Source organism: Zerene cesonia, chromosome 27 (genome assembly GCF_012273895.1).
Source record: "Zerene cesonia ecotype Mississippi chromosome 27, Zerene_cesonia_1.1, whole genome shotgun sequence".
Classification (NCBI taxonomy): Eukaryota; Metazoa; Arthropoda; class Insecta; order Lepidoptera; family Pieridae; genus Zerene; species Zerene cesonia.
The window spans coordinates 5,202,045-5,216,760 of NC_052128.1; the positions used below are offsets into that span (position 1 = coordinate 5,202,045).

A 14,716-nucleotide genomic window follows, 5' to 3' on the forward strand; every position below is an offset into this window, starting at 1 on the left:
GTTCAAAGTACTTACAGTTTCACAGTCCCGATATATCACTTTCACATTCACAATCCTTATTGTCACTTACTGTAGCACGGATCACAACCACTGAATTTATTATTTACTATCCGGCCGAAGAACCATGTATAACACTTATAAATCCGGCCGAAGGATCATGTATAACACTTTTAAGTCCTGCCGAAGGACCATGAATAACACTGGGGGATCTGAGCGAAACACTATTTACTTTCCAACGATTTATTCTTCCCGATTTGCACTGTACACTTTTACTACACTATTTTACAACACTGTATAACTAACACTGTATTTTGTTGACTACTGGATGTACTGGATGTACTGGTTACTGGATACTGAATACTGGTTACTGGATACTGATTACTGGATACCAACCCTTTGTACAAGATACCTTATACATATATTGTTGAGAACTTTACTAGCGTGCTCTAGCTTCGCATAGAAGAGAGCGACGCCATCTGGCGACAGTGATCGGAGTTCTAACACGCTGGTCGCTTTAAAGGAGTGAGGGATAGGTAAAGAATAAATATCAGTGATGTTTCAATGTCCTCCCCGTTATAACGAACAATCATGTTCATTAAAAATCCATCGAACGACACACTACGTTCAATATATAACAGTGAAATCTTTTTCTTCCCCAACACCAATCGATATTTTACCTTAACAAAGTATTGACACGAATTGCATAAGTAAAGGCAATCGCCGCAAACAATGGTGCGGAATTAGCTGAAAATTAAACATTACGTATGTATGTATAAGCATTGACTGTGGATGACCGGACACCTCGTGTCGGCCGGAGAAAGGCGCTAGGTAATCGCTATTGGTAAATCTTGCCAACATATAAATAGGGTTGGCGATGTTGGTAAGTTGAGGAAGAAAATAATGGGTATAAGGAAGATTTTCATAATATTTTCTTCTAGAAAGAAGTTAACATTATTTTGATACTTACCGCGTTAGGCCAGTTAAGCATTTCCCCTTTTATATTCCAATAAGTTTATGCAAACTCTACACTCAAGATATGAGTGTATTTACAATAAACACTTGCTTGTTAAAAATCTATTAGTAAATATATTCAAAATGCTTCTGCCCGTTATTACAAACATGCGAAGATACGTCTAAATATTTCTAACCCTATATTACAATACCTAATGCTGTTGTTATTAACATATAAACAAAACGATTTCTCCTTACCTTACTATGTTATCCCCCTAAAGTATGACAACAATTTTGAAAAACCTCGTGTGTAAATGGTATATTTACATGAATGAAATCTATCTCGCAGCAGCCCTAGTGAACGTTTAACAATTGAATGTTTAAACGGACGTGACTACGCATGATGCATAACAGTATCATTGATGTAAGTTGGTTTCCGGACGAACGGTGAATATGCGTGCGTTTTAATAATTATGATATAATGAATGTAATCACGATAATTTATTGTAAGCGGAATTTATTTGTACTGACTGAATGGTGATTGAGTAATGTATTACATATATTAATTATTGCTAGTAAACGAGCGATGAATTACGGCTCAGTCGTACTGGTGTTACACCAGAGTAATAAATGGTTGTATTTGTTTGTGTACAGTGTAACGCACAAGTATGTCTGATGCATCATGAGATAAAGACTGGGGAACGTTAGGGATTTAGTAACTTGCATAGGTTGTTGGCATTGGATAGGGATTCTAGTCTATATTAATGGTATGATGGTAGGCAGACGCAATGTTTTATGTGCGTATTTATTGTAATCTATAAAGCATCATAGATCAGGCTGTGCTTGGTAGGGGTTCATTGTTATTGTAATATATATTTATAAAAATATTATTAAACATGTACCTCGTGTGTATTGTTACAGAGGGGCGGTGTGTGAGTGTCGCACCGCCATGTCGCACCACAGCGACGAGCAGGCGCTGCTCACGGTCACCTCGGACTCGTTCTGGGAGCCGGGCAACTACAAGCGGACCACGAAGCGCGTGGACGACGGCCACAGGCTGTGCGGCGAGCTGCAGGCGCTGGTGCAGGAGCGGGCCGACATCGAGAAGACGTACGCGAAGAGCCTGCGCGGCTGGGCGAAGAAATGGAACGATCTTATTGAGAAAGGTGCGTTTTATCATGATATGACTATCACTTATCGTATCAAAGGAAATTCGTGCGGGAATGAGATTCTGCACCGCGGTGAAAATTAGCCTGTGTGACTCTCTCTAGCTTCCCAACTATTGCCAGACACGAAAATTCTATAATAAAATCGCTGCGTCTGACGTGAAACAAAGACAAACAAACTAACATACACAGTCTCGCATTCATTATATTAAGTAAGGATAATATGCAATACACTGATTATGTCAAATTTATTTAAAGCTGTTTATCATTTCTGTCCTGACTATCTATTTAGACTCTCTTAATACTATTGCATTTCCAAATTAACCATCTAACTTAAAAAAAAACGCCACTTTAAACGATATGAAAATAAGACGTACTAGATACATCTACATAGAGTAATAGATATACCTACATAACTATAAATCTATAGGTGTGCAACGCAAATAATTAGAGAACACTTATAAATGAGTGTGTGTGTCGTAACTCATTACGCTATTAACATAAAACGCAGCGCTGTCTCATTAAAACCACCAATAAATCCATACCGTTCGAAAGTAGTGAAAGGGGATTTTATTCGCGTCTGCTCGCGCGGTCGTATAATGCAAATATCGTAATTACGACGCTTTATCGAGGCGACTCAATAGCGTATGAATTAACAGGAAACTCATTGATAATATGATGTGAATTGATAGGACGTTGACGGTGATGCGATTATTCATATGATCTGTCCGATCCGAAATAGAGGTATTGTGGTTGTATGCGAGCCAATTTAAATAGGGGGCCCTTTTAAGAAAGAATAGTCATACATAATATGTTTAATATGACATTTTTAATTTCGAATGCGATAAGTGCATTATAATTTATAAACAGCAATAAACAAAAACTGTTTTTCTAAATTTCTTTGAAGCGCCACATAAAATATGATGGCTTGGTCTGTTGAGTTTGCCATCACCCTAACAAGCAGTAGGTATTTAAAACATCGGTAAAGCTATAAGCCAAAAAGAAACCGCTTTCAAATTGTCAGAACTAGACCAAATTTAAATGGGACAACACGGAGGGAACCAGCTTCCAACGGAAAAAGAATCGTCAAAGTCAGTTTGCCCAGTAAAAGTTCTGAGGTGACAAAGACAGTAATATGTATACAGTGGTATTGATAAATAAAAAGGGATTTTTTAACGAAGGCGGTGTAAGCTTCACGGCGGATAAATCAGTTATACAATATATCACAATCAGACAAGCTCTAAACTTGGCAAGGGATTCATCATTGGAAACGTCGAGCGTGCAGTTTATCAAAACAAAATCGTTTAACTCTCTGCCGTGTGGATGTTATATAACTGCTGTTGTGTACCCGTCCCGCCCTTTGCAAAGGTCACGGTCGCGGGCTTCGGTTTCGGTTTGCTTCTGTTAATATTCGATAGCTATGAATATCGTATTGTTCGAATTCATTCTGATTGTTCCGCATGGAGGTTAGGGTTTGATTTGGTGGTGTGTTATTTTGCTATGCGGCTGGAGAGATAGGAATTTATTGGGCTTAGGATTTGATGATGAAAACTTAAGACTGAGAGTATATTAGAAGACATTTTTGCTATCAACCGACTTCAAAAAAGGTGGAGGTAATCAATTTGACTGTATTTTGTGCTTGTTACTTCCATTGATTTTAAAGCGATTTTTATCATTACTTGTTTTTTTTGTAGCTGGTGTGTGCCAAGTGTTTCCATTTAAATTGAAATTGAGAGAGGAACCATCCTTGTTTAATATGTTATTTCACGTTCGAGGTATTTAATTGAGCAAATGCTCTGTACCCTTTTTATTAGCCTACGTAAAACTGCGAAAAACGAAGTAAAAAGAGAAATCGCATACCACTAACGCAATAAAACTCCATAGAGGAGTTAATCTACCAACGGATATATATACTGCTATCGCAAACTTTACCGTCGCGCATACAAAATGATGACACTTATCGTGATATCTTGAGGCCTTGTTTAGATTATGTCGAGTAAACCCGCGTGATATCGTCAAACTCGTATCTTGACGTGAACTAGTCAAAAATAGTTTTTCGTATGTACCTTTTGTGTATTTATACTCCCAAAATATGTTCGCATAGAGTACCAAATGTTAAAAAGTGTATTCGCAAATCTTAGGTTTCGTATTAAATTTTGTATGTAAAAACTTTCTGAAAATCATAAATTATGTGCAGTAGGTAGTTATTTATTCAGGTATTTACCAACGAAAACACGTAAATCATGTTGATGGATATATCGAATTTCATTATATCCTATCCTACTTCCTACTAATATTATAAATGTGAAAGTTTGTAAGGATGTGTGTGTGTTTGTTGCTCTTTCACACAAAAACTGCTGAAATGATTGCAATAAAATTTGTTACGTAGACAGCTGGATAAGTCGAATAACTTATAGGCAACTTTTTATCCCGATATTCCTACGGGACACGGAGTTACGCGGGTAAACCGCGGGGCGCAGTTAGTTAATAATAAATGATAAACTATGAAGTTCAAATGTGTATGTAATGAAACGCAACTTTTCTTCGACTTACTCGTAATATTCTGTAGAAACAGAATCGGGCTAGTTACTCCATTCCTTCCATACCTGAAGAACGGCGCGACTGGTTTCTATATACCTCTGTTTTGTTAAATTTCACTCGCCTCGAATAGACGGAATTACTTTAGAAATAAATGGGAAAATTGATACAATATACAAAATAAAACTGTAGCAACTTAAACAAATGCAATTATCCATGTGGATGACGGGGTTTGCCTTAAATAATGCTAGCTTTTCGCCTGCGGCTTTGCCTGCGGGAATTTGTTACATCGCGAAACTTGATAAGGAGTAGCCATTGACAAATAGCTTAGACTTTGGGAAAGACTATATCTTCTAGTCCAAAGTCTAAACTATTTGTCAAAATTGGTTAAGTGGTTTAAGCGTGAAAGAATCTTACATGATTTTATGTTCGCAATTTAAGGAACTTTCATAAAATCTTTCATCCCCTATATCAACTAAAAATACGAAGGTTGTTATTGTTTCTGATTTTCATAATAACTGAAATAAATCGTTCCTCTGAGGAACGCTAAGTGATAATACTAATTTCCAAAACGACCCCGCAGCCTCTCCACTATATATCTTTATTCAACCTCATGTTCATAGAAATGACGTCACGTATCATGTTTTCGTCTAAGAAAACGCAACACGTACAGACGTAATTTATATTCAATCGAATGGTAATTCAGTGTATGCATCGCATAATGCATTGTTGCTCGTTCTACATAGAATGTACACGCATCACGCTTTTTGCAATACATTGATACGTACTTGCATGATTTATTAATTGAATAATACGCATTTCTTCGATGACTTTCTTTTGATGTGTCTGTTCTTAAATCTATTGAATCGTAGATAACGTTCAGACTAATATTATGAATGCGATTGTAGTTTCATATTTTTGTTGATGTTTAATAAGTACTTTGTAACATTCATAAATTTTAGTTGTTCTGCAGAATTACTGCAACTATTCTGTCTGCAGTTTGCTCTCAAAGTTACTCGAATATCATAAAAAAAGCTAGAGAGCGTATAACATCGTTGAATTCAATGTTTTAATAACTTCATTGCAACATTTAAAATCCCATTATAAATCTAATAACAGTACGATCCTTGACACACAAAATAAATAACAATTACAGCATAAATACGATTCAATCAAAAACGTAATTAATAATTACTAGCTGTGACCCGCGGTTGAAACCGCGTAAGTCCGTATCCCGTAGGAATATCGGTATAAAAAGTGCCTATGTGTTATTTCAGTTGTCCAGCTATCTACGAAGCAAAATAGTATTATTATTCACCAATAGATGTCAGGAAAAAAAAACACGAATATGACATTTTCTAAAAAAAATCCCTAGCTAGATCGATTTATCGCCCCCGAAACCCCCTATATACTAAATTTCATGAAAATCGTTGGAGCCGATTCCGAGATCCCAATTATATATATATATATATATATACAAGAATTGCTCGTTTAAAGGTATAAGATATATAATTAGTACGAATTCTCAACTCGATACAATTATTATTTATAGATATTATAATCGTTTGAATCGATTATCCGCCCTCGATTGTAACTTTTATTCGAGATAACGTAGCCGAGTCATATGTTATTATCGCTTTAAACTTAATTGTTGCTTTACGGTAGTGGATGCACTGATCTGAGATGTAATCTTGTACAGCCATTGGATTTAATTACTAGACTCGTAGGTGTTTAACTGTATTAGTTTTATTGGTGGTTTTTCTTGGATATACAATTGCTGTGGTCCTTATTTATTTTAGACTACTGCTACTATATTACTATGAGTGGCGGAATTTCTAAATATTAGGATAGAGACGATCGCTAGGTACCTTTAAAAGGACATAGTATACGAGTAATAGGGAACAGCTGTTGCGTGGTAGATGGTTTATAAAGTTATTTTACATCATAGGTGAAATATTTGAATAACGCGTGGATGTATATACATTTTATATCCATTTGCTTTTATATGGGTTACTTCATAAGTGTCAAAAATATTTGTACAATACTTTTTTTTAAATAACTAAACGGTTCCAAAAATAATGGTGGGACTCGATTTGTCATCTTTTATTATTGTATTTCATGCTCTAAAATTTTTGTATACACGAATAAGAATATTCCAACTCACATTGATTTATGCATTATGATATTAAGAATAATTAAAAAGTAAAGCCATTAAAATTCATATTTAGTGTGCGTATCTCCTCAGAATTAAATTAGAAAGTGAAATTGCGCAAATATTCAAAGTAATTATGATTTATAGTATATATTAAAATTATAATCTTATTATTTATTCTATTACAATAATTAGACTATCATAATTATGATGCATACCCTTTTGCTTTCTCTTTTCTATGTAATAAAACACTTAAAATTATCAACGTTCTACTATTTCGAAGAAACTTATCTTTATTATAATATAGATGGTTACTTCATGAAGTAAATTACGTGTTGAACATAGTAGGCTGTTTACCGCTGCTTTGTCTGCAGAATATCGCAATCAATATGTAAAGCCATTGGTTTAGTTGTTACGTTACGATTGGGACCAACGTGGGAAATATATTGTGCGATCTCATTCGTACTCCAGATGCCATTGGGTGTGAAGTATGAGAATAATGTATTAATTTAAATAAATTCATCGTTGGTTGGTAGATACGCGGTAGTTGTCAGCTATAGGCTTTGTATGTACTGCTATTGAAGCGCTTGTCATTTATAAAAAACAAAAGAACTCTTCTTCTATCTTCAAAAATCGAATCTTCAAAGCTCTCCACAGTCTAGAAATTCATTCATTTTACTCACTATTCCTTTGATATAGTGTGCATTATACAATACCTAACTTAATTCGCACCACCGGCTTGCGTAACGCTGATAAATATTAAACGGATTCTTGTTTGGGAGAAATTGATCGGTGCGGATGGGAATACTGATTGTTTGAATTCATTTAAGAAGATAATTGAAAATGAGACATGCCTCGTATACAAATTCGTTTTACTTGTATACTTAAAACGAATACACGTTATATCGGTTTTTTACAACACCTAAATCGCAAGTAAAATCGGTAAAGTATTAATTTTTACAGTAAGTAGGAATCATGTGTATTGACCACTTCTTGTTTCGACAGTTATTAATTAAGCAACGGTACGGTGAATTTCCCTTTTCTAATGTTTTGTAATATTTTGATTTGATTTGATTCGAGATATTTTTCTCTTTTGTCAGAAAAAAAGGAAAAAGCGTACTTACTCAGTACTTGAGTTAAAGTGAAATAATACATTCTTATACATTTATGAGTGTGGCATGCTACTGTATTTTGATCGGAGCAGTCGGAGGCCAGTTTCCTTTTCCTCATTCTTTTCCTTCCACCCAGTTCCTTCCTTTATTCCCCACAATAATCCTTTCCTATTTGCTGTGTTTCCTATGTGTAGCGTATTTGCTGCGGCCCTCTGGAAATTTTCATGGGCGGTGGTGATCACTTACCACCAGCGAACAACCAGCTCAATTGCCCGCTAAGATTAAAAAAAAAAAATATAAATTTTGATGTAACAACAGATTCGCTCACATCCACACATCCCATAAGTGCCAGTACAGTTAAAATGTATAATTTTGCCTAAATGGCGCCGTTAGTCTATCAATTTTATTATATATCGCAATTTTCATTGCACAACTCGATCCATTTGTGAAAAAATCGAAAGTGAAGGGTTGCGCCAACGGATCGCATTCTGCGCACGAGCAGCGAATTCGACGCTTCACAAATCGGCCGTTTAACATTCCTTATTGGTATCGAAATGGAAAGTCGTTACAGGCGCACACACGTCCGATTAATTTGTTGGCGAAACACGTTGTCTTCGATGAGTGTTGTGTTGCGTGAGATGGGCGTGGTAATGGTGTGTTTTAATGTCTGATTATTTAAAGGATCTCCAATTGTGTTTGCATGTGCTGTTTAACATTATGATGCGTTGATATTGCATGGGAAGCGAGCAAGCAAGGGAGACTCTAAAACGAGAGAAAATTGCATAAATTTCATATTAACATCGTTTGAAAACGACAATGTTTTTGTTTATAATTTATTTAACAGGTTTTTAAACATTCTGATTATGGCGACCCGTAATAATTACAAACCACGGAGTTATCGATTAATTAAACAAACAATAGTAATATTGAATGTTTCATAATGAAATAAACAGCTAATACTTGTGATAAAACAAAATATCTAAATTTGTATGTCAATGTATTTGATAACAATATAGAATGATATTTAAAGCGAACTATAAACAGCTTAAATCAATATAAAAACAAGCGGTGTTTACAGGTCGAGCTGAGGTTAAGCTTTCAATTACCTTGAGGGTCCTGAAGTCGGCTTAAATTAACAAATCTGTCGAATTATATACTTGCAAAATTTATATTATTTGCTATTTATGATTGCTTGGTACCGGATAGATTTACGAGTCGTCTGCAGTATGAGAATAAAGCTTGCATTTTGTACATATGTATATGCATTGTTAAATTCTCCAAAGTGTATAATAGGATAAGTGTTTATTTATTTGAAGTAAAATCCGAAATATGACGCTCACGATGACGTCCGTTTTTAATAAAACTTGTACAATTTAAATACTTGCAAACAACTACCCCAATATCTGTCAAAATTGTTCTACGCGTTTCGGAGATTCGTATTGTTTTGATTGCATTTCTGTACATTTAATTGATTTCGAATGTGATGTTGTATTCGCTAAAATAATGTATTTTGTTTGCACTTTTGTTGAATTTCGAGTAGAAAGTAAGATATATCGTATTTAAATTTATATTGGAACGGATCTCATTATCTCGTAAACGAAATAAATGACCTTTAAATAACTGTTAATCAGGAACTCACAGAATTTTCTACCGTCTTGTGTTATAAATTCGTTTACTGCCCTTAAAGATATACGTTATGTTATTGGGTTTGATCCTAACATTAGAAGAAGCTATTCGCCAGTGTCAAGTTTATTTTAGGCTTACTTGTATATTGAGTAATTGTGTTAAAAGTATCCGTCTTAATCTTTAATTTTAATGTGTATGCTATATGCGCCTGCTGTGTGCTGTAAAAAAGATTATAAATTTTCAAATAACGGGAATTTAGGAACACTGCCTTTAAAAAGTATTTCATATTAATACGAGTGATATAGCTGTAATATGAGGTATATGTTTATTTAACTGTTATATCAATTTTAATATACGAAATTTAAATTTAAACGACGAACTTACGACGTAGTTAGATACCGCTATGATAATAAAAAACGGTTTTTAATGATGTATTTAATTACTACTTTAAACCATATATTATTTTTTCCCAACTGTGCCAAGACTTACAATTATGTGAGTAACTAGTTACGCCCTGCGGTTTTATATCTTTCGAAGGGTTGGTCATTGAAAAACATTGGTAGCTTAGCCGATCTTTGATCTTGGGTCATCGACTATTTTCAATCTGTATAGTGTATTTTATCCAAATTAGTGCTATGGTTGAGCCCCGAACGCGTAACAGGTAGACACAGACGAACACATTTATAATATTCAGTATAAAGCACGATTAAGACTTAAATAATGACCCTGTTATTACATAAATAGAGTTCACAATGTATTAATTGAAATTCAGCCGCAGGTATTATCGTAATAATTTATACGTAATCTCGCGTGTAGACCTTTATTAATCTTAAATGTTGAAATTATTTTATGAATATAAATTCCCCGATAGAATAGTGTAAATTCTATCTCTATTTACATTATTATTTAATATTTATGCTAAATTTGCGCTGTGTTTTCATCCACTTTGTGTTTTATGACTCAGTGTTTATGACCTCTTTAAAGCCGAAAAATCCGATATACCGTGACCGCGCGAGCTTGCTAGAAATACATGGATTTTTCAATTTATCTTCACATTAGTCGAATCGCTACTGCTCGAAACGGTGAAGGAAAACATCGTGGGAAAATCATGTGACAACTGCCAACCCGCACTGCCATCGTTGTAGATTATGGCCCAAATTATCATAGCAAACCCGTGTATAAATGGGCTGGTGATGATGATGATGATGAATATGCTTTTCGTTAAACTTACTATCTGTACTAGGACTTTATCAAGGAAACCTAAATAAATGATTAATACCTATCTTATGCTTGTTCTCTTAGCAGAAAGTTTAAGGATTGCATGGTAGTAGTGGTCGGTATCAGGTATAATTATTCTTTGTCGTTCAAATATTTATTCTCACTACAATCATATTCATAGAATTATATGATTAACTACCTGCGCCTTGCGGTTTCACCCGCGTAAGTCCGTATCCCGTAGGAATATCGGGATAAAAAGTTGCCCATATGTTATTCCAGTTGTCCAGTGTTCACATTTCAGTGCAATCGGTTTAGTAGTTTTTACATGAAAGAGCAACAAACACACACACATCCTTACAAGTTTTCGCATTTATAATATTTGTAGGATATGATATAAGTAGGATAGTAGGATCAATTAAGTACTTTTAAAATCCGTTCGGTTCAAACCACATCATAGCTACGCTACTTTTTAGCAGAAGCGTCCTGTTCTAGTTAGCTCCAGCTAGCTGGCGTTTACTCCGAAGTGACGAATTACATCGAAGTAAACATGAGCCCACTGAGAAGCCTTTTATATTCGACTTAAGGTCGTATGTCGCGTCATTATCTCATAATGCAGCCGGTGTTGGATGTTGCTGATTACGCGGATGATGCAGATATTGTTGGGACTGTTGCATTTAATCGCGTAACATTGTATCGTTTATTCGCTCGCCTGCACATCATACGACTGTGTGCTATTATAGACAGTATAACAGCTTGGTTTACTGCTTATGTCCCTTGATTTCAATACATTTCCCATTGTAAATCAACATTTAAAACTCAATTTTTCTCCTGTATTCGTAAATTTCTGGTGACACATTGTAATTGTAAATGGTTTCAAACATTCACACGTTACACACACTCCGAAACGGTGACTATATAAATGTTTGGTTTACACTTACAGTCGATAGTAAATTTAGAAATAAATTAATATAAGGTTACAGGCATAATCTGAACATATCGGCATTAGGTAGGTGCGGATAGGTCGATGAATTTTTTTTTATACCCCAAGTATATAAACATAGTCTAATTGTATATCAACTACTTGTAATATACTCCAATAGTACCATTGTCCACTCTCCCCCAGGACCGGAGTACGGCACAATGGAGGCGGCGTGGAAGGGTGGCATGGTGGAGGCGGAGAGGCTCTCCGACCTGCACCTCAGCGTGCGCGACCGGCTCGTCAACGACGTCATGGCCCAGATCAAGAACTGGCAGAAGGACACGTATCACAAGGTTAGTGATAAGCCGCCCATTAAAGCCACTGCACTGTTTGGTGCACAGATTGCAACTACTGTTACTGTTAGTATATGTTATTGTTTAGCTCGCCTACAGACAAGAGAATTTATTTATTTATCCAAGGCTTAAGGATTTGTTTTGGGATTTTTAAGAACTTAAAAAGCCCTTGGTATTTTTTTTTTATTTTCGTCCGTGATAAATTTGCGGTTACAGCTGCAGAAGCGAATTTATGGAGACACGATCTGTTTTCATTGTATATGTTTACGAGTAATTTTAAATGAACCTGGAAATTTTCTTGAAAGTTCGCTGGATGTGGAATTGTCATCGTCACTTAAATGAAACAAGATACGATTTAGAAAAGCCTTTTACAATTTTTATAGCGGAAAAACATATTTTCGCGTGGAAGACTTAGCAATTCGACTTCGAAATATTCTACGACAAAGCTGCATTTTCAGTTATATATTTAATACATTTCGGCTATAATAAAAACATTTTTAACTCATTCGGAATTTCATGCGGTCTCCACTCAAGCCATTAATATTATACGAACAAAACTAATTAACTCCCGTTATGTTTAAGACTTAAATGTAACCGTTTGTAAAAAGGAAAGTTCGGTAAAATTAAACAGATTATTTTTACGTGAAGCGAAAGTTATGAAGTGATGCCGTAATGAGCAGACTGGAGAATAAATTTATTTAATCGTTAATGAAATGTAATTCTTTTAATACGAATTGCAGGAAATAATTAATAATCTCATACTAACTCATATTGATGAATTAATACCACTCACTCTCTTGGAAACATCTTGCACAAAACAATGTTGTCATATTTTTATAGTTTTAGTTCAATTTACCTTACAGATCTAAACACATACATAGAAGTATCCTATACTAGGTACCTTGTAAGCACACGTCTATGTGTGCGTAAGTCTAAATTCAAGTTCGATCGGATGTTTTATATATTGTTATCAAAGTAGAGAACTTCGATCGCCTTCGAATCTGTAGACATCAGAGCGATGTCAGTTGCGGAAATTAGTCAATCCACGGGCGCTTCATATGTCAGTAACTGCAACGGAGATGGAAAATACTGATACGGGAGTGAATTGTGACGCGTGTGTGCATTTCTCGTCGTGGAAAACGTATAAACTTTTTAATTAAACAAGTTGTTTTTAGACTCATCTAAACAATATCCCAGATTCGAAAAAAGTAGCTACGTTAATAGTACCTACATCTAATATCTTGTTTAATGTGTATCAAATATTAAGTATTATGAATGAAAAGGATATGATCGCGAAAACGATCCAACGATTTTCCTTTTTATATAGATAAGTTTTTAAAAACCGTGATGTTATTTCATATTGTAGCAGCATAATTTAGAAATCGTGCATTGAAGTGTTAATCAATGCTAAAATTTGTATTCAAGGATAATGTAATTATATTTTTCTTTTATTTCTATAATATATAAGTATTCTTATGTAATGAACTTTAAGTTTTAAATGAGAATTAATAATTCTTTAAACCTATATTCATAACACACTTAATTCACTTGAAACAATCACGGTATCGTGAACTAATGCATTTACCGCACAGCCAGGCACTACTCACCGCGCGAGCGTGGCGCTCTCGTGGCATGTTTAAAGCGAAATCTGTAAGAGATAGTATTATCTAATGTTGTATTCAAGAAATGCGGCAACCGGCCGGCCAGCCCGGCTTCCGACGTTGTGCGTCGGTATGCAGCGGGTTTGTTATGTAGGCAGTTATTGGATATACATAGTTGTTTTAGTACTAAGAGCCTTGAGGGCTTTATTATGCATGTCACATTTCATCTTAACGCGATTGTCGATTCGCGATTTCTCATTTTAATAGAATTGAAATTGTGACACAATTGCTTTTAAGTAAATGCTAATGTACCTTATTACCACTACTTACCTTATTCTGTGCTCAGAGAGCATGCGTCATGTCATATACTGCAATTACTTTAATAAAGTTCTAGCTGCGCCCCGCGGTTTCACCCGCGTAAGACCGTATCCCGTAGGAATATTGGGATAAAAAGTTGCCAATATGTTATTCCAGTTATCCACTGTCTACGTGCCAAATTTCATTGCAATCGATTCAGTAGTTTTTGCGTGAAAGAGCAACAAACGCACACACATCCTTACAAACTTTCGCATTTATAATATTAGTAATAACTAATATGTATGTATTAGTAGGATTAGTAGGATAGTAGGATACACTTAAAAAGACAAGTGTAAGTTCCTTCGCATATTATATACGATTAAGTATATTATACGTATCTACCTACGCTATAAATATATTCCGCGGACATCCGTGACAGAAATACGTTAAGGATTTTTTATAATAATGCACACGCGTTCGTTACATCACGGCTATTTCAATAAATGCATATTTTAACATAAGTTATTGTTAATGGTAAGCCAAGGACACAGTAATTAATATTTAATGCGCGACCCAGCTGCATTGTCTGCAAGATGGAGGTGCTATTAAAATATAATTTGCGCTGTTCTATATCGCTGTATTTATTTATTTAAAGTACTAGGTTTTAATTGAGCTGTGATGGTTCAAGGGTTAAGAGCTTAGACCTTAAGCAAGAGTGACTTAGGTTAGATAATACGGGAACGTGTAAAAAACAACAGTTTTTTCAATTATATCTATAGGTAT

At 35.1% G+C, this 14,716-nt stretch overlaps 1 protein-coding gene across 1 annotated transcript in view; it reads left to right on the plus strand.

Moving 5' to 3' along the window:
- LOC119837330 (protein kinase C and casein kinase substrate in neurons protein 1) overlaps positions 1-14,716 on the plus strand; it is a 91,010-nt gene that overhangs the window by 33,300 nt on the left and 42,994 nt on the right. The window contains exons 3-4 of the mRNA XM_038362867.1: positions 1,873-2,117; positions 11,887-12,035. Coding sequence (XP_038218795.1) covers positions 1,901-2,117; positions 11,887-12,035 — 366 coding nt within the window. The 5' untranslated portion in view covers positions 1,873-1,900. The remainder of the gene's footprint in view (positions 1-1,872; positions 2,118-11,886; positions 12,036-14,716) is intronic.